Here is a 22,923-nt window from a genome sequence, read left to right as displayed (position 1 = left end):
AAATCATAGCCCTTTCCTCAATCAGGTATAAATTCAAAAATTCCGTGGTAAAAGATGACAAACTTTAGTGTATATAATATATACACTGCCGCCAGTAGGAAGAACGCCGCTATAAAAAAATCATGATCTGTAAAAAAATGCCCATTTACCTACTAGTGTCTTTGTAATCAACTTAGGGCCACTAGCGTCTTTTGAGCGTCGGCGTCTAGTCAGCGCTATGGAAAATGGCGTCGCTGTGCAGTTGCGCCATCGTAGCATCGAGCAGCAGCCATAGAGTTGACTAGACGCCGACACTCGGGAGACGCTAGTGTGGGATAGCTCTTAGAGCGCTGACTAGACGCTGATGTAATAATATCAATAGATTTACATTTTTACCTTCGTGATCTTCAATACGTTCCATGGTTGATACCGTTGTGTTGACAATGCAGAAAGATGCATCAACCTGTAAAAACATGTTGTAGGTAAGTACTCTGTTAGATTTGATGAACAAATTAGTAACAAAATTTAAAAAACTTACGTAAAATAAAAATATTTTATTTTATTTTATTTTTGTTTAAAAAACAACAATGTTGCTTTTCAAGTGTAAATGCACGGTTTTCCATGCAAATGCTAAAACTACCTCTACTGCAGTTGTGCCATAACCGTCATGCCGCAAAGAGAAGCGTGGTATTCAAATCTGATATCAAGTATCCCAAAAAGAAAAACAGTCCGACACAGATAATTTTATTATCATTTAGATTCCAAAATTTCATAAATATGGCTTAAGTTTTGAAGGGGGAAACAGTCAAGTGTGAAACTTCGATTTTTGTGTTTTTTACGCAGGTTTTTTCATCTAAGCTACAGTTGTCTCTATCGCACTAATTTTAGGGCCACCTCCATCAACGCGACAGATATATTCACCCAAAATTCTCAAAGCTCAGCTCCACTCCCATCAACTCCTCTTTTTGAAGTCGATTAAAAAATACTGATGAACTTACAATAGTGATATTCCTACAATATTCTCTGAGGCTACCGACTTCTATACTGTGTTCTTTTGACGCTAAATCGATTTTGTAGGTGGCTTCGCCGCTGTGATTAAATGCCCCATTCCCGCTTATCACATTCTTTACCAACAACTCTGTAACACAAAACAAATATAATGTTTTACATATTTCTGTAATAAAGGGTACTTACAAAAGCTAGTTACAAAAATTCGCCAATTTAAGACAAAAGGGGACGGCCGCTTCTACATACAAACGCCAGAACAATGCGTTCCGGGTGCTGATGGGGCTGCCCCGTTTCTGTAGCGCATCGGGGATGTTCGTGACGGCGATGTGGACTGTTTTTACTGTGCACGCGCAGCATCCCCGGTGCGCCCAGTGCGTGGCAGTCCCAACAGCATCTTACGAATGATAGCGGATAGGGTTGACTGTCCCTACTTGTCGCACTGTGAGGGATTGCATTCCCCCATCAGTGTTGTTTTATTTTAAATTAATGTTTGCTGTACCTACTAACCCCTTAGTTTGTAAGTTCTACTAATAAAAATAAGTGCCCATGTCTTACATGAAATAAAAATAATCATTCATTCATTTTCCTCTCTGGAAAAAAAATGTCTGCAAAAATATTTTTACATTCGATTATTGTAAATATATGGAGCGAAAACAGAGATAATACAAATTATTAGATTATCTTAACTCGTATAATAAATCAAAATTCGAAAAAAATCAAACTTCGGGGCATAGCTATGGTTAAAATACATCAAATTATGTAAAAATAATTTCCATAATGTCAATATTCAGAGAGGAAAATGGGGACTACCTTTGTATGAAAATGCGATTTCGCACGGGTCCTCCACCTTCGACTTTATGCGTTAGCTGACAATACGTCGACAGGAGGGTTACTAAGAGTAGGTATGTTAGTAAGCTTAACGACGCTTAACTATTTTACTGTCAGCAAATTATTAATTCATTTTCAATACTCTTCATTATAATAATATGGCAATTTACCTGCCCATATCGATATTTTCGAGTATGTTATAGCCACCGTCGGTCTTCACCTATAGGCAAGCTCTATGGCACCACTAAGTGACCATGCAATATTAAGGTACAACTAGCTAGGTATACCACTAGCTCATTCGGAAATCTTAAAAGTAAATAAATGTGGCGTTCCACGGGAAACGGTACCTTAGGACGCTCTTATTAACGATTAACGACGCTCCGATACTAATGCGGTGATGCGTGACATAAGCAACAACAACCATAAGGTACCCTTACCCGTGGAACGTCACAAATGGTCTCTAGATACCTACTTGTAGTAATTATCCTCGGTTTTACTGGCAAATCCACAGTTATGCACGAGGAGAAGATGAGAGTAGAAAACCCAGATACGGGATCCAACTAAAACAAATACAATGTGAAATAAGGGAGGATGGGGCAAAATTGTTAACAGAAATCCAATTCGCGAATCGAAGCGAGCCCCTTTTTATGATTTAAATTTACAATTTTATTACCTGTCACGATACAAACAATGTTTTTAATTATAATGCGAAAAAAAAAGTAGTAAGTGTTAAATACTGTTAAATTACAAATATTTTTCACCATTTTATTTATTGTTTAACGTAAACGCTAGAAAGGCAATCGATACCTCATACGTATAATGAGGCAAGTGCTAAATCAGGATTTTCCAGATAAGCGGTTCAAAGGTACAACAGAACGTAAATTCCTTATTTGTTAATGACTAATTCCATATAATTTTGGATTTGTTCTAGCGAAATTTCTCAGATTAAGTATGTCTACATTCATAAAATTTGGAGAAACAACAGAAGATGGTATAAGAGTAGATATATACCCAGTAACTATACACGTATTTTAGCAGAGTCAACAAGCATTTGATCCAGTATACGTCAAAATTAGATAATTTTTACGATAAAATTTGATTCCAAGTAGAATTGTATGTTATCTAATTATCAAAACATTAAAAATGTATCAAATGATTGTAAACTGGTTACTATCATTTTTCTTACCACGTCACCTCAGTGAGTTTGTATCAGTATCGCATACTTTTTATACCCTCCTCCGCTGTACTGTACATACACGTCACTTTATTTCCAAAACTCATAGGAAATTCAACATGAAATTTCAGTGGAAATCAGAATCAGAAATCAGAAAGGAGGAAGGTAAATATTGGTATTATAATAAAATCGTCACTTCCTTTTCCTTCCTTATTAATTTCACAGCCACAAATCGTGTCATTGTGAAATTAATTAAGAAAAAAATAGTCGATCGTCTTACCACTGAATCAGAGATCTTCGAAGTTACATTCACCGTGATAGCTCGGATTCCCGAAAACAATGTTACTCTAGAATTGCCCGGAGCCCCCACGCCTAGTTCTGTAAAAATATTATTTTATGTAAATACATTATTTTTGATAAAAGCTTTTATTTCTAACTATACTTTCCTTTCAACGGGCAATTAAATACCTACTAAGTTCTAACAAAGCAAATCACAATTAGGATGCGGTGTTTTATCACAGAGTTCATAATTAAATGTATTGTCATCTCCTGTGTCCATCATCAAATCAGCTTGATGGTACCATGTTGCATTGTCACCCAATATGTATATGTATGTGAAGATTCACAAGTTCAATCGAATAAGGAAATGCATAAATAAATGTTGATAAATGTTATACTTACCATCACTACCATTATCATTAAAGTCGCTCACTGGTTGAAGACTAAATCCAAAGATTTTAAGAGTTTCTTTTTTAATTATTTGCGTTCTTTTCAGTTCAGAGACTAGAATCTTTGGTTCTTTCACCTTTTTTATTTCGTGCCCGCAGAGGATGTACAATGCTCCAACACCTGAGTTTTCGAATGGAGCGCTAACAAATATTTCTGCAAAAACAAGGATCTTGAATAACAATAAAAGTCTGACTAGATTACAAAAAAATGACCCCACGGAAATTGACCCCCCCAAAATTGACCCCACGGAAATTGTGCTGCAAAAATGACCCCACGGAAATTGTGCCGCAAGCGATTGTCAATTGGGTGTTTCATCATCATCAAATACATATTACGGTTTTCTTCTTTCATTTACCAGGATAGGAATCTCCATCCACATCGTTGGTGGACAACGTAGTTCCGAAGCGAGCGTTATCCTTTACCCCCCAAATTACCAGCTTCAGCTCCATTTCTCGCTTATCCTGAAATACAAAATATTTTTTTTTGTCAGAAAACTTTCTCCACATTTTTGAATGTGTCTCTGACACTGAGGCTGAAGAATGTCTTGCTAAGTCATATAGAATACCCATACCTATAGTTGTCCTTGGCGCTGTGGGCACGACTAAGTAACGTTGTTTTTGGCGTTCAAAATGTTACGTTGCAAATAACGCTATCTATGCTCTGTATCTTTAGGTAGGTATTAAATAAAAGTAAACAAACAGATATAAAACCGCCTGGATCTGTGACTGAATGACCTGACTTTAACCTACATTATTTGATCGTGTAATGTTATCATCTACCCTCAACTGGCTCAAGGAGCTATTTGAGGGTAGATTTTGTTTACTTTTATTTAAATACCTAAAGATACAGATATTGTGGCGTTTCAAAAGCAAATTTACCACTTCTGGACACATTATTGAAAGCAAAAATCAAGACAACCAAAAGAAAAATTCAACCCAACCGCGTATCTTACCGATTTTGATTTAGTATAGACGTGCACCGCGCCCCGATCCGCGCTGCGCGCATCCGAGACTTGCGCGGGCGCACCCACGAACAGTTCCGCTGCGCCGTCACCAGTGACGTCGGCGCTGGCCAATGCCGAGCCGAACATGCTGCCCACATGTTTATCCTCCAGCCTATATGGCTTGCTACGGGCGCGGCGGCCGATGGAATCTGAGCTGTAATAATAAAATTTGTTTCTCGATCAATTAGTTCTTAATATTTTGTAAACATTTAGGAGTCCGCAGCAAGCTCGGTTCTGCATACAAACGTAGTTACGTTTTAAAACGACTAGCTACATAGAAGGCTTTGAAACTTTGTATTTACAATAGGACAAGGTAGGTGCAAAAATAAATAAATGTTGCCTTACGAGAAAAGTACTCTATTAAAGATTTATTCGCAGACAGCTTTATTATGTAATTTATGTAACATAATTAGTTCTATTTATACATGAAGCGCTGGTGCGACTTGCAATCCGGAGGTCGCTGGTTCAAACCCCGGCTCGTACCCATGAGTTTTTCGGAACTTATGTACGAAATATTGATATTTACCAGTCGCTTTTCGGTGAAGGAAAACATCGTGAGGAAACCGGACTAATCCAAACAAGGCCTAGTTTACCCTCAGGGTTGCAAAGTCAGATGGCAGTCGCTTCCGTAAAACTAGTGCCTACGCCAAATCTCGGTATTAGTTATCAAGCGGACCCCAGGTTCCCATGAGCCGTGGCAAGATGCCGGGACAACACGAAGAAGAAGAAAACTTAGTTCTATTTATATCATTGGATACGGATGCTACCTGGATGCTACCTTTTGTGCTCTATTGCATGACATACTCATAATAAAAATAAATAAATAAAATAAAAAAGCCTTTAACTTCTCGAACACAAAAAAATAAAAATAAAATAATACACATCTGATAAAATTGTCAATAAAAAGGGTGTACGAGAACCCCTCTATAGGGACATAGGCCTCCTCCAAGGTTTTCCAGAGCTCTCTGTCTGATGCTGTCGCTATCCAGTTTGGGCCAGCGACTGCCGTTAGGTCGTCTGACCAGCGCGTGCGCGGCTTGCCTCTGCCGCGCTTTCCCGTAGGTCCGGGCCACACCGTGGCTTCCTTTCTCCAACGACCATCCTGCAGTCTTGCAGTCATACTCGTATGTATAGGTAAATACTGTATATATCTTAGTTTAAGGAAAGGTTTGTCGGTTTTGGTCTATTTCGTTTGTTTTATAAGCTGGAGCTATATAGATGCCCAAATACTTATAATAGTATATTGCAGAGGGCGCTGCAATCATCAAATCGAAAGAAAAATTAGGTAACCATTGACTACTAACATGGCGGATGTTTGTAAAAGTCGGTCAGAAACAACAATTCATAATTTTTCACACAAAAATAACCGTTAGTTTACATACCTATGCAATGGCTTCCACGTTCCGTCATTATGGTAGAAAGCAATCTGAAAGGTTACTTATTTTTTAATATTGGCTAGGCTAGGCTATGTAACGTTTTTAGTACCTACCAAGTTCATTTAATACCAAATCGAACCAAACCAAGCCATTGTTAGATATAACAGGTAGGTACAAAAATAGTCCGATTATGGTTTTCCGCTAGCCAAATGACGCAAAACGGAGGAGGGATCTGAAATGTATGAAATTATCCGGATCTGGGTCTGGATCAGTGACGGGGCTAGACCAAAATGTTATGTGGGAAAGGTACGTTTAACGAGGCCCTCTAGTGACGCAAGAAATAACGAACATATTTTCGTTGTGTTCAAGATATCCTTATTTGAGGCGCGAGGCTCCTCGGACCGTAGGCGGTGGCCCACGTCTCCCACGTCTAACGCCGCCTCTGATCCGGATCCGCGCATCTTCCCATATACATTTCAGATCCATCGTGCAAACCCTAAGTGAGTATTATCCCTGATTAATTTAATCTTACATAAAAAGCATACATAATTGATTTTTGACAATGTGTTCCTTACCTTAACTGTAGGTACAAAGAGTGCGTGAAAATAAACATACGTACGTACGATATTTAATTTAAATTAGGTACCTTTATCTATTAATCATTAAATATATTCTTACCGCTCCTTTTCCAGACATGTATCTCAAACTAAAAGCGTAGAAAGTCTTGTTTTTATCTTTGTCGAAGTAATTTCCAAATGTCATCGCTTTTCCTAAAAAAAATGGAATAATTTATAAAGGATGTAATCCTCAGCAGCAGTAGCAGCCATCTAGCTCAAAAGGATAGAGATAAAAGTGACTAATTTACAATCATTTTTATACTTGAATAATTTTATTAAATATAATAACGAAGCCATAAAAATTAGAATTAGTTTTATAACATGTAACATTTGTAACACGATAATATTACATCGCACTCGAGGGGGTATTTTGCGGGCACGTTAGTAACGTCTGCAAATAAATCAATAAATTTTCGAGATTCCAAAATAAAGAATTTGTAGTTATTATTTGTAATCTGGTATTTAATTATAATGATGTATTATTTTAATTTGTTGCGTCGAGTGATGGATGGATGGATATATAGAGTAAATGTCACGTAACTGTACCAATGTAGATTTTTTTTAGATGTTTAGTACACTAATTTACTTGGCATGTAACTTTTAAGAAATAGAAATACGGTATAAACATATTTGCATTTTTTTTTATTAAACCCAACCAAAAGAGACTTGAAGCAACTGTCTTATAGATCATCATTCGACGCGAGGGAATAATCATGCATCATAAATACCAAGTTACAAAAACGTTACTAACTGCCGTGCCCGCAAAATGACCCCTCGAGTGTGGTATATGGCGATAATGGTAGGTAAACTAATGGAGTATAACCACAACCGGCAGTTTATGTTTAAGTAATCTATCTAATGTTTGATACATGATCATACATATAACAATTAACAATGGTGAAATTGCATCCATTCAATAGTACGTAGCTTCCTGAACTCGTAATATTTTGTAACTTTTTTCACATTTTCAATGATTGAATAATATAAACAGAAATCAAGAACTTGCATGCAATTTTCGTTACTTTTCGGTATTTGGTCGATCGACTGATTGCATTGTACTTTGTAGTTAGCAATGTATCGTGTCATTCACGACGACGCATGTTTTGACTAGTAATGCCATGTAATTAAAGGTTAGATTTGACAAATCTACGTGTCATCGCGAGTGACACGAACTGTGTAGATATATCGTATTATTGCATGCAAGTTTTTAAACCGTCTAATGGGGCTTTATATATATCGGAAAATTGCCTCACCAAAGCTTGTAAATTCATTTTTCTCAAGTGCTAATGATGGGTTCGAAGACAAAGCTTTGTATTTGTGACTTAGATCCAAAGTGCTGTAAGACAGATCAGGAGTGTTGAAAGACTTTGATATTATTATTTTGTTCTTGTCATGATCTATCATGACACTCCAACCAGAACTGCCGTATGCGTAAACTGAAAAAAAAAACTTAAATAAATATACTTAACGAAATAACGGCTATTTGTCTACTTTGACATTCATAAGCGCATTGTCTACTTTGACGTTCATAAGCGCATTGTCCTCAACGTAGACCCCCGATGCGTTGGGACGACGACATCAAAAGGACTGCGGGGAAGAAGTGGCTCCAGGTCGCACAGAACCGTGACGAGTGTCATAAAATGAAGGATGCCTACACCCGAAGGGTAGAGACGGGCTAAGAGAGAGAAAAAGTGACAAGCGCATTGTAATATGCATAAAACTTGAAAAATAATCTTTATCTTTTTAAATATATACCATCCATAGTTTTTTTTCTTCTGTAACGTATGCTCCAAGCCGTAGTTTAGGCACGCGTGTGCTTTTTGGCTTCTATCGTATGTAAAGCAGGCTCCGTACGCGCCGAAAACGTCTTTCGTCTTCGTCCCAGCCCCGTCAAAATATGCGCCGTACGCGGTCCGCAATGGTGCACACGTCTGGTAATGAAAAATACACATTTAGGTACATAATCATACCTCGGGGCCTAGCCAAGATGTCAATATAATACAGTCACGTCTGAAAACATCGAGACGATCGAAGTGAAAAAATATGTATACACGACCTTATGGCCCTTATATTAGAATAGTGGATACATGTTTTTGGCACTTTGTTCGTATCGATATTTTCAGACGTGACCGTACAATTCCTTTTTCGTCGCGTAATTAACGAATAGTTTTCTACTACGAGCTGGTAAAAGTCTAAATGAACTAACGAAGGAGCGGGATATTAACTTTTTTAAAGTCATGTGACTTTGAGAGCATCTTAGCCGCTCCGATATATGTGATTGTACCTACAGGTTGCTTAGTCTGCGTTACTGGTTTTTTTTTTTTAGAAGATTGATTAATTTGAAGGTCTAATTGTAAAATTTAGTAATTTTTTGAACCAAGAATCGTCTGATAACTCTAAGACAAAACAAATGTAAAAAACTTGATCCATGTACAAGCGCGATACCTAAGATGATGGTGGATGGTGGTGGTGGAATGCTATAGTTATTGGCCCCTCCATAGTAATTGACCATTCTTAAGAGGGAAGAATAGCTTTACGATCCTGACGAAGTGACGGTACTTTTTCTATGAAATTGCATTTCGAAAGAAAACTGTTTCCACCAGCGATTGATAATAAACATTATGTTTTTTGTTCGCTGGTTTCCACATACTAAATCTTAACATATCGCTTTGATTTTGATGTCGATCGGTTCAGCATAATATATTCTAAATTTATACATAGGTTATTTTTTTTATGTAAAGGGAATCTATCACCTAGTTTTTCATCATGACAATTACATATAAAAAAATCATGGAGAATGGAAAATATTTAGAAGTAGAAAAACATTTTCTCTTTTTGTATGGACGAGTACATTCGATTTCATACTTTTTTATTATACTTCGTCGGTGGCAAACAAGCATACGGCCCGCCTGATGGTAAGCAGTCTCCGTAGTCTATGACGTTTGTAACTCCAGAGGAGTTACATGCGAGTTGCCGACCCTAAACCACGTTGAGCTCTGGCAACCTTACCGTCACCGGCAGGAACGCAACACTATGAGTAAGGTCTAGTGTTATTTGGCTGCAGTTTTCTGTTAGGTCGAGGTACTTCCCCAGTTGGGCTCTGCTCTTGATCTGTAATGACATCCGCTGTGCTGTGCCCTACCACACACAGCGAGATGGCATTCACAATGCCCATACCTCTCTTTTGGACGTAGTTTAAGGACGTACCCGGGTCCACCATGGATGTTTTTTAATTGCCGTATTTCTTTCTGCATTATTAAGAGTGGTCAGTTACTATGGAGGGGCCGATAACTATAGCAGTCATCACCCAAGGAACTTTAATAATAGATTGTCTTGTACATACCACAAAAAGCTTTTCGGTTGCAGCTATGGACGCACCCAGGTAAAAGTGTTGGTCTGGGCTGAGAGCTGGAAACAAGTACAAGTAGATTAAACAATAAAACGTATAGCAACAATAACTATGTAATACATAGTTATGTATGCCAAAGAGGTGTTTCTTTTAACAAAAAAAAAATAACTAAATGGGTCAAAATTCTTTTCGTTGTCTTGTTTTTGTCCCCAAAATATGTGACGAAGTAGCTTTTTGTATAAGATGATTTTTTTTTTTTTTTTTTTTTAATTTATTGAGAAACAAACAGTCTTAAAATAAACATATGAGCAACTTAGCTAATAGCTATGGATTGATTTCGTTATAGACCTATAGTTTCCTAATTTTAAATTATTCGATGTACAATTGAAAAAATAATAATAGTGTAAACTTATAGCGTACATAACAAAAGCGTAAATTTATATAAAAAAATATATATATATATATGTAGAGAACTGAGAAAATACTTAAATCACAGGTACCTATTATCAGGTTGCTGCAACTTTTCACCGTTATTTTAGAAAAGAATATACTGCTCTTTTAAAGAGGCCTAATGAATTGCAAAACAAATCTGCGTCCATACATTTTTCATTGTACTGCCTACATGCGCGCCCAATATATGAATGCTGTGCGTATTTCGTTCTGCTGTTAGAAATGCTAAATAATGCCTTACTGCGACAACTACGTTCATTTCTACGGGGGACACGGAAACCAATTTTATGTAATAAGTCGGGGGCATCTACAATATTATTAATAATTTTGAATAAAAATACTAAATCTGTACAGGACCGTCTAAGTGAAAGTGGCTGGATATTATGATGTGTAGCCGAGGAAGCGTAATTTACATAGTTACGACCCACTCGAAATTCCAGTGCTTTAATGAACTTTTTCTGGAGTCTTTCAATTCGAGTCTTATGGACATTAAAGAAAGGATTCCAAACCACAGAAGCAAATTCCAATCTGCTGCGAACGTAACTATTATAAAGAAGTTTATAAGTGAGAGGTCTTCGAAAAGGTTTTGCCACGCGAAGAAAGAAACCCAGTTGTTTATATTGTTTTTAACTATAGCACTTTAACTTTATTATTTGATAAAAGAAATAGATATATATATTCTCAGCAATTACAGATTACACCCAAATGTAGCCAGGCCAAACTTGGACTTAAAGACTCTTGCAGATGTTACAATAGAGTTGGCCAGACGCGTTGTATGTATACGTGTAAAAGATACAAGCGTGACAGAGTGGTCAGAAAAAAGACAACGAAAATAATTTTGAATAATTCTGATAGCCATTTTTGAAAACATTTCTTAACTAGCAGATTTGACCAACTTGAGAGACTATCAATAGAGGGTCAGATGAGCCAGATTCAAAAGATGGCACCACCGCCATAGTGAGTACCACCTAGTTGCACCATAGGTTCTCTGTGTATAGTTTTTTTTTGTTTATTACTAGCTTCTGACAGTAACCTCGTCTGCGTAGAATGGTGATGATACTCGTAATAGACCGGTCTGGCCTAGTGGGTAGTGACGGTGCCTCAGATCATATAAGGTGCTTCTTATACCTATAGGTATAGACGGTGCCTATGAAGCCGATGGTCCTGGGTTCGACTCCTGGTAAGAGCATTTATTTGTGTGATGAACACAGATATTTGTTCCTGAGTCATGGGTGTTTTCTATGCCTATAAGTATGTATTTATCTTTATAAGTATGTATTTCGTCGTCTAGTAAACATAGTACAAGATTTGCTTAGTTTGGGGCTAGGTTGATCTGCGTAAGGTTTCCCCTGATATTTATTTATTTATTTATTAATGAAAACATGTCAAAATTGACGTTTATTTCGATTCTGCTGTGATCCCAACAAGATCTTTCTACGATATTTCTACCGTCAAAGTGACATTGGTTGCCCGAATCGAGCTGCTTCTGCCAATTATACGACATACAAACGATATCTAAATGAGAACTTATCTAAACCAGAACTTTTCATTGTCGTATCTCATTCTTCGAATCGGGCCGACACAGAGATACTTTCGCATTCCATTTTATAATATTGTATTTGCAAAGATTAATTCCTGTGTAGTGATTAGTCCTGTAATTTGAATAGAGAAGTTATAATACTTACTACGGTTATAGGTGATATTTAAAGCTGCAAAGTCGATCTGAAGTGGATCACAAGTTGTTTCTCCTTGCAAGATATCTTGCACGGATCGCTGGTATACGCGTCCAGTCTCGTCGTAAAGGGGGGCACCGATCACTGCAAGTTTTTTTTTTACCAGGTTTAGGGAAAGAAGAAACAGTAATTACCTGAAATTTAAAACCGATATCGTACTTATCTTTACCAATATTTCTGAAAAACGTTCAAGCATAGCGAGGGACTCAAAAACACGAAATGTAAAATAACTTTGCTCTCGTGTGACACATGCAACTTTTCACATCAGTAGAAAAAAAATCAGCATCAAGTAAAGTTAACCACATTTATTTACATTCATGAATGAAAGGCATCATCTTTATGACGAAAGCTTCTAGAAATATTCCTGTATACATGGCCTTAACTAAAAGCTACTTTGTCTCACACCCTGGAGTGACGAAAGTAGACTTGTTCGAGCTGCTGAGGTGAAAATACTTATTCCAAACTACATTAGTACTATAGCGCATCAGGAGGATAATAATCAAATTATAATATGATCAAACCGGAAACATAACCAAATAAGCCTACTGATCTGCGTCACGGGATAACTCGTGATGTTAATAAAATGAGTTTTTCCTTTATTCGTTCTGAAAAACAATGAAATAAAAAATAACCTGTTGGTGAATATTCAATAATTTAATATAACTGACAATTCATAAAACTTAAAATAATAATAATAATTTAGCCTATACTATACGTCCCACTGCTGGGCACAGGCCTCCTCTCATGCGCGAGAGGGCTCGGGCTATAGTCCCCACGCTAGCCCAATGCGGATTGGGAACTTCACATACACCTTTCATAAAACTTATTTCTAATAAATATGGCCCACCAATATTCAGCTAAGAGGAAAGAGGACGATGGCTTCTCCATACAAACGTAGTCCCAATTTTCCTGTCTGGATATTGATATTATGGAAAATATTTTTACTTATGCGACGATTGGACGAAAACGGCCTGGTCGAGGTTTTTACTTTGATGTATATGAACTATAGCTTGCCCCTTCGTTTGACTTATTTCGATGTTTTGATTATTATAAAAATTAGGAGCTAAAAACATATTCCACACAAATATTTAAAAATGCTTCTAACTCGTATCAAAATTAAAAATTTGAGGAGATGGAGGCGGGCGCCGCGCCGCCCGACCGCCGCTCGCCCTCCGTGCAGCGCCGCGCGCAGCAGCAGCCGCCGCAGCTGCCGCCGAACAACGAGGTAAAGTCAGTGAACGCCAAAGAAGCTTCGAAGCAAGCGATCAAGCAGTCCGTCAGTCAAGTCAAGAAAAAAGCCATTACTAAAAACTCTGTCAATATATTTTCAAATATACATTGAATTAAATGAGGACTACGTTTATATGGAAAGGCGATTTCTCGCAGCCGTCCACTTTTGTCTTAAGAGTACCAACTATTATATTCTTACCAAGACTTGCATTGTCCCCACCCTGGTAGCCCAAACTGTAGCCAAAGCTAATGTCATTACTCTCTCCAACAGGGGCTATGACGATAGACGATTTCTCGTGGAAGAACACCGCTATTGACGTCCGCAGCAGGAGAAACAAACTTGAAACCAGCAGCATGACTCTGAAAGAAAAATATAAGTTACCAAATTACATCTACGTACTCGTATTGGTTCTATGGATATATACTCGTACACGCACATCTTATAAAAAATCGGACTTAAAAGATCCGAGAGTTTAAAACGGAGACATAAATAAAAATCTCAACCACCTAGGTTGTTGAGATAAGTCCTTCTGCGGGGCACAGGGAGCCGATTTTGGAATTACAACCACTCGATTTCGTGTATTTTGTTCAATAATATCTCCACTACTAGGCATGTAAATTATCCTAATGGAATTAAAACGAGTGGCCAGTACCACTCGATTCCCAATTTCTATCGCTCGTATTTCAAAAATAACATTTCGCCGTTTTCCACAGATTTTCGAGTGACGAAATAGTGCGCTCGAAATTCAAAAATCGGTCCCCAGGTCTCATTTCATAGTTTTCATATACAAAAGGGATTGGGGATATATTGTCTACACACTGTCCCAAAGCGGGCTGGAGACCTCCCATATACATTTTAATTTCTTCGCGCATGTATGCAGATTTCTTCACCATAGTTTCCTTCACCAAAAAGCTAGTGATATATATGAAACCTACAGAATAACTAATTGATATAAACCCTCTGGGTTGATAGTTAAACCCCTAAACCATTCGGCCACCATAACAGTAATGTTTAAAAATGTTTGAGTACCTGATCTACAATCCGTTCTCAAATTAGGGTCCAGACTTAGAACATTTAACCAACTGGAGACGCCTTGTCTGTAATTTTCTATAATTACAAACAGTCTGCCGATTTTTGCGGGGGAGGGGCACGTAACGTACAAATAGCCTTGTCAGATAAACGGTAGTCCATACAATAAGTATGACGTGAGTGAGTATGACGATGTGCCGAGGTTTCCGACAGAGAGGTAAGCTCTTAAAGGCGACTCCGGTTGGTTAAATGCTCTTAGGGTCCAGAGGATCAAAAAGAGGCGAAAAGCTTTTACTAATTTATGTTTATTATTTAAAACAATGATTTTTTAAACAAACAGATATTTTATCTACCTATGCCTACGCTTATAGCAGAACAATATTATTATTATTTACTGTATACTTTTAAAATTATGTTTAAAAACCTGTTGTTCAAGTATTGCTAAAAATCCAAAAGTTAAACAATTTTAATTACTTACCAAAGTTATGCTTCTATTATATTTTACCACTGAAGTTATTAAAAATATAGTTTATTTAAATAAAATCCCAGCTTCCTTACAGAAACTGTGTCTGCGCTATAATTAGCAGCGCCGGCGACTGTAGGTATATGAGGAAAATCACATATTTAGGTACATTACTTTTATGTTAATGTTATTTGTCTGAGTCATATATTATATATTATGGCTTGAAATAAAAATAAAAACCAATATTTTGTCATTGTCAAGTCGAATCGCACAAACTAGAACTTTTCGTTAATTTGTACATAGTACAAAAATGTAAAAACCACGATTTTTAATTTTTTACCTAGGACCGTTTTATCGATTGTTTTCCAGTAGGGTTCTAGATGGTCCATTACCACTCTTAGCACGATGACAATGGAACCAACTATGTATAATATAAGTATAAGGTAACCTTTACAATACAATACAATACAATACGAATATTCTTTATTGCTCAGCAATATCAAAAGAAACTTGACAAACAAATTAAACATATAGATTAACCTATAGACAATAGGCGGTCTTATCACTAAAGAGCGATCTCTTCCAGACAACCTTTCAAACAAAAACCCGTTCCGAAACTCTTTTTAATTCCTCGCAGTAGTAAAACTAGTAAACCGAAAAAATTCAATACAGGATGCTTATTTAGTCACCTGCAATAATTTACGGGCTGAATATTAGGTCATACAGAGCAACTTTTACTATGGGACCAACCCTGAAATCGCGAAAAAAAATTTACTTTCCCATAGAAAATGTGAAGGTCAGACAGCCAAAATGTATGAAACAGCCATTTTTTTTTTTTTGCGATGTCGGGGTTGGGCCTATAGTAAAAGTTGCTCAGTAAGACCTATATATTCACCCCGTAAATTATTGCAGGAGACTAAATAAAGACCACTATATAAATTATAAACTGGAATAAATGTCATATACCACATGTAATGTTGTATTTTTCTTGGTATTTATATAGTAGTGTTTCTACTTGAAATAAAAACAAATTAAAATATTTTATAAAAATAATTTAATTTGTTCTAATACTTCTAATAGTATAAATAAACACCCTTAATAATATATACTATATTGTGCATAGTTAATATTATCAATATTAACCAAAAACGGTCACTTTGTCCTATCCAATGCACACTCCCGCCACTCTTTACAAAATGGTTCAAGGTCATCCCGCCATCTCCGTTTTGGTCTTCCTCCGCCCCGAGATCCATCCTGTGGGACCCGGACTGCAACTAATTTGGTCCAGCGATCCAGGGGCGTACACCCAGTCCCACTTTATTAGCTTGGCGGCCTTCATGCCCACATCCACAATGCCGGTTTGGGAACGCAGTTCGATGTTTCTAACACGGTCAGTTCTGCGAACACTCAGTATGCTGAAGTAAGCTGAGTCTGGACTCTTCTGATTCAGTTTTGGTGCCGTAGGTTAGGATAGGCAGGACACACATGTCGACAAGTTGGCGCTTTGAAGAGCTAGCACCATGCTGAGTCGGGACCATTTCGTGGCTTATATGTTATGTTATGCTGTTACTTGTTGTTTTCTTTTTAGGGTTCCGTAGCCAAATGGCAAAAAACGGAACCCTTATAGATTCGTCATGTCCGTCTGTCTGTCCGATTCTGTCACAGCCACTTTTTTCCGAAACTATAAAAGCTATACTGTTCAAACTTGGTAAGTAGATGTATTCTATGAACCGCATTATGATGTTTACACAAAAATAGAAAAAAAAACAATAAATTTTGGGGGTTCCCCATACTTAGAACTGAAAATCAAAAAATCTTTTTTCATCAAACCCATACGTGTGGGGTATCTATGGATAGGTCTTTAAAAATGATATTGAGGTTTCTAATATCATTTTTTTCTAAACTGAATAGTTTGCGCGAGAGACACTTCCAAAGTGGTAAAAAGTGCCCCCCCCCCCCCCCGTAACTTCTAAAATAACAGAATGAAAAATCTAAAAAATATATATGATATACATTGTCATGCAAACTTCCACCGAAAATTTGTTCAAACGAGATCTAGTAAGTAGTTTTTTTTTTAATACGTCATAAAAATAAAAATAAAATTTTTTTTCATCAAACCCATACGTGTGGGGTATCTAAGGATAGGTCTTCAAAAATGATATTTAGGTTTCTAATATCATTTTTTTCTAAACTGAATAGTTTGCGCGAGAGACACTTCCAAAGTGAAAAAAAGTGTCCCCCCCCCTGTAACTTCTAAAATAACGAAATGAAAAATCTAAAAAAAATATATGATATACATTACCATGCAAACTTCCAACGAAAATTGGTTTGAACCAGATCTAGTAAGTAGTTTTTTCAATACGTCATAAATGGTACGGAACCCTTCATGGGCGAGTCCGACTCGCACTTGGCCGCTTTTTTATTTATTTTGCCACGAATAATCGCTCTCTACTCTACTCTAAATTTTATCTCTCTACGTCAAACGGTCCCTGAAAAAAAAAACGCACTTAATAGATTTTCAAGACCAAAGGTAACAATTTTTTGTACGAAGGCACTAAAAATCGACCTACTTAAATATACACATCTTTTTTAGTTTTCAAAAAATATGGGTATATATAGGTTGCCCTTAATTAGCGTCTTCAAGGACTAAAAGCTCTTCCAGGCGTTTGCGATACGGGAATCAATTTATTTGAACTGCCTGTTGTCGAAGGATAAATATTAAATATTATACGACATTATTACACAAATTGACTAAGTCCCACAGTAAGCTCAATAAGGCTTGTGTTGAGGGTACTTAGACAACGATATATATAATATATAAATATTTATAAATACTTAAATAGATAAAAAACACCTATGACTTAGGAACAAATATCCATGCTCATCACACGAATACATGCCCTTACCAGGATTTGAACCCGGAACCATCAGCTTCGTAGGCAAGGTCACAACCCACTAGGCCCCTAGGATACTAACATTACTAACTGGCCCAAGTGTACCTAATATACCTACTCGTCAACATAGTTGATGACGCGCGGTTGGTCATCAACTGTATCTTGGCTCTATTCATGGTGAGTCCGACTTCAGGAATTGCCACGCAAAGTTCTTGGAGCATTTGTTCGAGTTGGGATACGGTGTGGGAGACTAGGACAAACTATGGGACGTAGTCTAACTATCCTCATTGATAAATGTAAAAAATAAAGATATAACACTGCAAAAACTAGGTTTTACTTATAAATAAGTAAAAATCCATTTTAAGTAACAGGTTGACTGATAATATTTGATTTTTATGTACAAAAAATACCTTCAAAAACACGAAAAAAAAAAACAAACAAAATAATATTTTATTCGCCGAAACTGACCTAAACTCATAACATTTTTCCCTTCTTTTGGCCTCAGAAATGCGCGGTTAAAATCTTTCGTGTTTCTCGTGATAGGTACACCGTGAAGATATATTCATAAATTGTGACTCGTTTTTATTGAGTGTAATATTTGAATAATTTATTACATTGATGTTTAAAAGCACTATTCAGTATTGCCTAAACTAATATACGACGCGTAAAATAGGAAAATTGACAGGAAATTTATAATTATAGATGATGAATACCAGCATAATTTCCTCAATTGTTTAATAATCAGGCTGTCAGTTGCTTCCACACAGTTAAAGGCGAGCCATGTGGTGTAAGTTATACTTTTAAATACTTATTTAATTAGTAGCTAAAATTTATTTACTTTACAGATGGGTGATAAATATTAATTACTTTTTACCTCATATGTAGTTTATCCTCTTGGTATAGGTAATATTTAAAGCGCAATGTCTTGAGCTGTTTGTTTTCCTATTATAAAAGTAATAATTATATTTACGGAGAATTTATTATGTTTTGAATGATTCGTTTTTAATATGTATGATTTGGATTTTTTTATGTGACGTCATGCTGAAAAGTGACATCACGGCTGAATAATAGCCGTGAATGTATGATAAAATATGTATAAATAATACTATTGACAAAGTTATCATACAAATATAATATCTTCGCTCGAAATGTAAGAAATATAATCGTACATTATTACCTATTTATTTTTTTATGGAAAAATCGTAAGTTTAAATATAGTTTGGCAAACACAACTTGTCAGTCAAGAAGTACCAGAAAAATTATATCCCTTTCTTTTGGGCGGTATTACTAGCGTAAGACAAAGACAGTATGAGTCTCTCTATGTTTGAAATAAGACAGTCCTGGGCAAACTATAGATTAGTTTTTATTTTTACTTCATTATGTTATAATATACTCAATCATAAGTACTGATGTTCTTTTACATGTTATAAACTGTCTTTGTGTCAAATTTCGTCGAAATCTGTCAATCACAAACTTTCACACCTAGGTATAATATTAATATGTCTCCAATGTTAATGAACCTGACCATATTGCAACAGTAATAAAAACTGTCATTACGTTACAGTGCTGCAATGTTGCTTGCTGGTGCAAGCAGTGGCCATAAGGGCGGCGTATTACCACGAGCCATCCGTGACGACCATCCGGCCTCCTGAACCGTTGGGTGACGCCTTCTTCGGATACAGCATTGCATTTACGAATAATGAGTAAGTATGTTAGAATTATCATATAATTTAAATATATCTCAAATCGCCGTGTGGTGCCGGCGTTTTAGAATAGCACCACCCCATCTCGTCCCGTGGGTGTCGTAAAAGGCGACTAAGGGAAACCGACGTATGGGCAGCAGCGTCCGTCGAGTATTGTTATCAACACCTACTGCGGTCCCAACTCGTACAACCAACTTAAAAATCCCAAAGCAAACCCCCATCTTAAAATAAAAATTTCGCAACAACATAAATATCTCAACCAGGAACCATGGCCGCCCGTACTTAATGCGAGGACCATGGGTCTATCTTAACTCATAACAACAACGCCGGGTCTTTAACTTGAGCATCACCATTGCTTCTTGTCTGATGGTGATGCCGGACCCGGTATCGCATAAACCACAACAAACTTTCGCAAATGTCACCGCGGGCACAGGGTCGCCCGTATCCATAGCGAGGGCCCTGTGTCTACAACGGACACAACTACATAAACTTTACAAAAAAATTATACCGGGTGCTTCCTGTAACACGAGCAAATAATTAAACCATATATTGTACTTCTAAAACGATATAACTATTGATTAACAACTTTTTAAAATTATGAAATCTTAAGATTTTATCTTATTCATACAAATTAAATATTATTTTCAATACACGTACGCTGACATCAGTGTGTTTGACGTTGCTTGTCACGCTTTAAACGTAACAAAATTCGCAATACATTGCGTCTTAGAATTAACTTGAAAGTGTAATAAAAATTAAAACATAAGTTATTTTTAAAAGTTGCTGAACAAATATTGGTGAGTTTGAGGAGTACAGCCTACAGTTTAATTTATTGCTCGTGTTACAGGAAACACCCGGTATATATCTTAAAAAGTAGAGTCAGGCAATTGAAAAATAAATAATACCGTAAAATGTGCCTTTTTTGCTTCGAAATTCGTTTTTTTATTATTGTCCCTATCATTTTTTTTATTGTTATATTGTGGTATGTTGACATACATGGTGAAATATAACCGGTGATCAGGAGTTGAAATTATAAGTATAATAATATTAATTAGAAACTTACATTGAATTCAATACGCGAGATCTCATGCAATTTACTTCACCATCTAAGGTAACATTATTATTCACAGGTAACTATATCGTTAAAATTAATAAATAAACATTATATGGACATTCTTACACATATTGACCAAGTTCCACAGTAAGCTCAATAAGGCATGTGTTGTGGGTACTTAGACAATGATATATATCGTCAGGTGACAAGCAAAACTCACTAATTTCCACCACAAGTTCATAGCCATAATGAACCATATTACTACTGAAATAAGGTTGATTTTTGTTTAATAATATTTTAGTAATTAGTGAGCTTTGCTTGTCATCTGACGATATATAAATACTTAAATACATAGAAAACACCCATGACTCAGGAAAAAATATCTATGCTCATCACACAAATAAATAGCAATATGTATATATCTATGTAGTAATAACATTTGTGTAACATTGTAATAGTACATTACGATACAAGTGCGAAAAATAGGAAATTCGAAACGAGTGGCGAAAAATTAAAACACGACCGAAGGGAGTGTTTTAAATCGACACGAGTTGCGAATTGTCTATTCGCACATGTATCGTACAACGTTTTACAGTACATATGGCCCTTTAAATGTTCGACACAGTAACGTAATATGCTAATCACCAATCTTTTAAAGGAAATTTGGAATCGTGGCTACTCACAAAAAACTTTTATACTTTTAATGAAATGATGGAATTACCACTGACTATAGAATATTGTTATTTTATTTCATTAAGGATAACTGACATTACTAATATTTCGTACGAAATAAGTATTCTGTAATGTGGAATTTGTATGTTTGTTGTGCAAAATTGTTTTTTGACTTGTACCAGTACGCTACCAATAAAGATTATCTTATCTTATCTTATCTTATCTAATTTTCGCACTAGTGCTATAAAGTAGCACCATATGTACTGTAAATAATGTTATTAATGTCCAAAATTGTAAATAGTTATTCAAAATTACTTATAGTAGTCATTTTTTCTGATTTTTTTTTGTCACTGCACCCACATTCGAGAATTTCTGTTTTGCCCTATGGTTGACTGGTAGAGAATGCCTTAAGGCATTAAGTCTGGCAGTTGTACTTATTTTTATTGTGCAATAAAGTTATAATAAATAATAATGACTAAGGAACACATATCTATGCTCATCGCACAAATAAATGCCCTCACCAGGATTTGAACCTGGGACCATCAGCTTCATAGGCAGGGTCACTACCCACTAGGCTAGACAGGTCCTCAATACCTACTGATCCCTAATTTTATTGAATGGAAGTATGTGTATGTCAAGTACCGTAACTTTGGCGGGGAATTTAACAATTTGAAAATGACAAATTGACAGCTTATTGCTCATAAGTTTTTAGTTTTTCATGGCTGTTCATTTGGAAAGAGGTTTTAAAATCTTTAGACCAAACCATTGGTAGGGTGACAATAAATCTCAATAAAAATTTGATTTTTACTTAAAAATTAGGTATGATAAAACAGAACTTAGTTGTGTTAGTGCTTCATAAATGTGATCGCCATCGATTACTGAATTCGATTAATTGATTCCTGATCACCAATTAGACTTCACCTTGTATATTATGCCAATTCAAAAAAGCGGCCAAGTGCGAGTCGGACTCGCGCATGAAGGGTTCCGTGCCATTTATGACGTATTAAAAAAAATCTACTTACTAGATCTTGTTCAACATTTTACCACTTTGGACACACATTTTACCAATTTGGAAGTGTCTCTCGCGCAAACTATTCAGTTTCGAAAAAAAATGATATTAGAAACCTCAATATCATTTTTGAAGACCTATCCGTAGATACCCAGACGTGGGTTTGATGAAAAAAATTTTTTTTTTTAATTTTATGACGTATTAAAAAAACTACTCACTAGATCTCGTTCAAACCAATTTGCGGTGGAAGTTTGCATGGTAATATATTATATCATATATTTTTTTTAGATTTTTCATTCTGTTATTTTAGAAGTTACAGGGGGGACACACATTTTTTCACTTTAGAAGTGTCTCTCGCGCAAACTATTCATTTTAGTAAAAAATGATATTAGAAACCTCAATATCATTTTTGAAGACCTATCCATAGATACCCCACACGTATGGGTTTGATGAAAAAAGATTTTTTGAGTTTCAGTTCTAAGTATGGAGAACCCCCAAAATTTATTGTTTTTTTCTATTTTTGTGTGAACATCTTAATGCGGTTTTTTTAGAAAAAAAATATATTAGGAACCTAAATATCATTTTTGAAGACCTAACCATAGATACCCCACACGTATGGGCT

General features: G+C 36.2%; 2 protein-coding genes across 3 annotated transcripts in view; one reads left to right on the top strand and one right to left on the bottom strand.

The window, feature by feature from the left end:
- Nucleotides 1–15,343, bottom strand: part of LOC133521582 (uncharacterized) — a 29,557-nt gene extending 14,214 nt beyond the window's left edge. The window contains exons 1-15 of one of the 2 annotated variants that reach the window (XM_061856619.1): nucleotides 14,985–15,343; nucleotides 13,676–13,836; nucleotides 12,199–12,380; nucleotides 10,058–10,122; nucleotides 8,470–8,645; nucleotides 7,968–8,150; nucleotides 6,776–6,867; nucleotides 6,104–6,147; nucleotides 4,671–4,875; nucleotides 4,074–4,179; nucleotides 3,671–3,871; nucleotides 3,270–3,367; nucleotides 2,288–2,375; nucleotides 978–1,117; nucleotides 376–442 (exon numbers count right to left, since the gene is read on the bottom strand). In XM_061856619.1, coding sequence (XP_061712603.1) covers nucleotides 376–442; nucleotides 978–1,117; nucleotides 2,288–2,375; nucleotides 3,270–3,367; nucleotides 3,671–3,871; nucleotides 4,074–4,179; nucleotides 4,671–4,875; nucleotides 6,104–6,147; nucleotides 6,776–6,867; nucleotides 7,968–8,150; nucleotides 8,470–8,476 — 1,231 coding nt within the window. In that variant the 5' untranslated portion in view covers nucleotides 8,477–8,645; nucleotides 10,058–10,122; nucleotides 12,199–12,380; nucleotides 13,676–13,836; nucleotides 14,985–15,343. The remainder of the gene's footprint in view (nucleotides 1–375; nucleotides 443–977; nucleotides 1,118–2,287; nucleotides 2,376–3,269; nucleotides 3,368–3,670; nucleotides 3,872–4,073; nucleotides 4,180–4,670; nucleotides 4,876–6,103; nucleotides 6,148–6,775; nucleotides 6,868–7,967; nucleotides 8,151–8,469; nucleotides 8,646–10,057; nucleotides 10,123–12,198; nucleotides 12,381–13,675; nucleotides 13,837–14,984) is intronic. The other variant, XM_061856618.1, reaches the window with a different exon arrangement.
- A 3,176-nt stretch (nucleotides 15,344–18,519) lies between these two features.
- LOC133521578 (integrin alpha-4-like) overlaps nucleotides 18,520–22,923 on the top strand; it is a 41,285-nt gene continuing 36,881 nt past the window's right edge. The window contains exons 1-2 of the mRNA XM_061856612.1: nucleotides 18,520–18,650; nucleotides 19,428–19,566. Of these exons, the coding sequence (XP_061712596.1) occupies nucleotides 18,644–18,650; nucleotides 19,428–19,566 (146 nt within the window). The 5' untranslated portion in view covers nucleotides 18,520–18,643. The remainder of the gene's footprint in view (nucleotides 18,651–19,427; nucleotides 19,567–22,923) is intronic.

Source organism: Cydia pomonella, chromosome 9 (assembly GCF_033807575.1).
Source record: "Cydia pomonella isolate Wapato2018A chromosome 9, ilCydPomo1, whole genome shotgun sequence".
Lineage (NCBI taxonomy): Eukaryota > Metazoa > Arthropoda > Insecta > Lepidoptera > Tortricidae > Cydia > Cydia pomonella.
The sequence above is the reverse complement of the archived record's forward strand: the minus strand, read 5'-3'. Positions and strand labels throughout refer to the sequence as shown.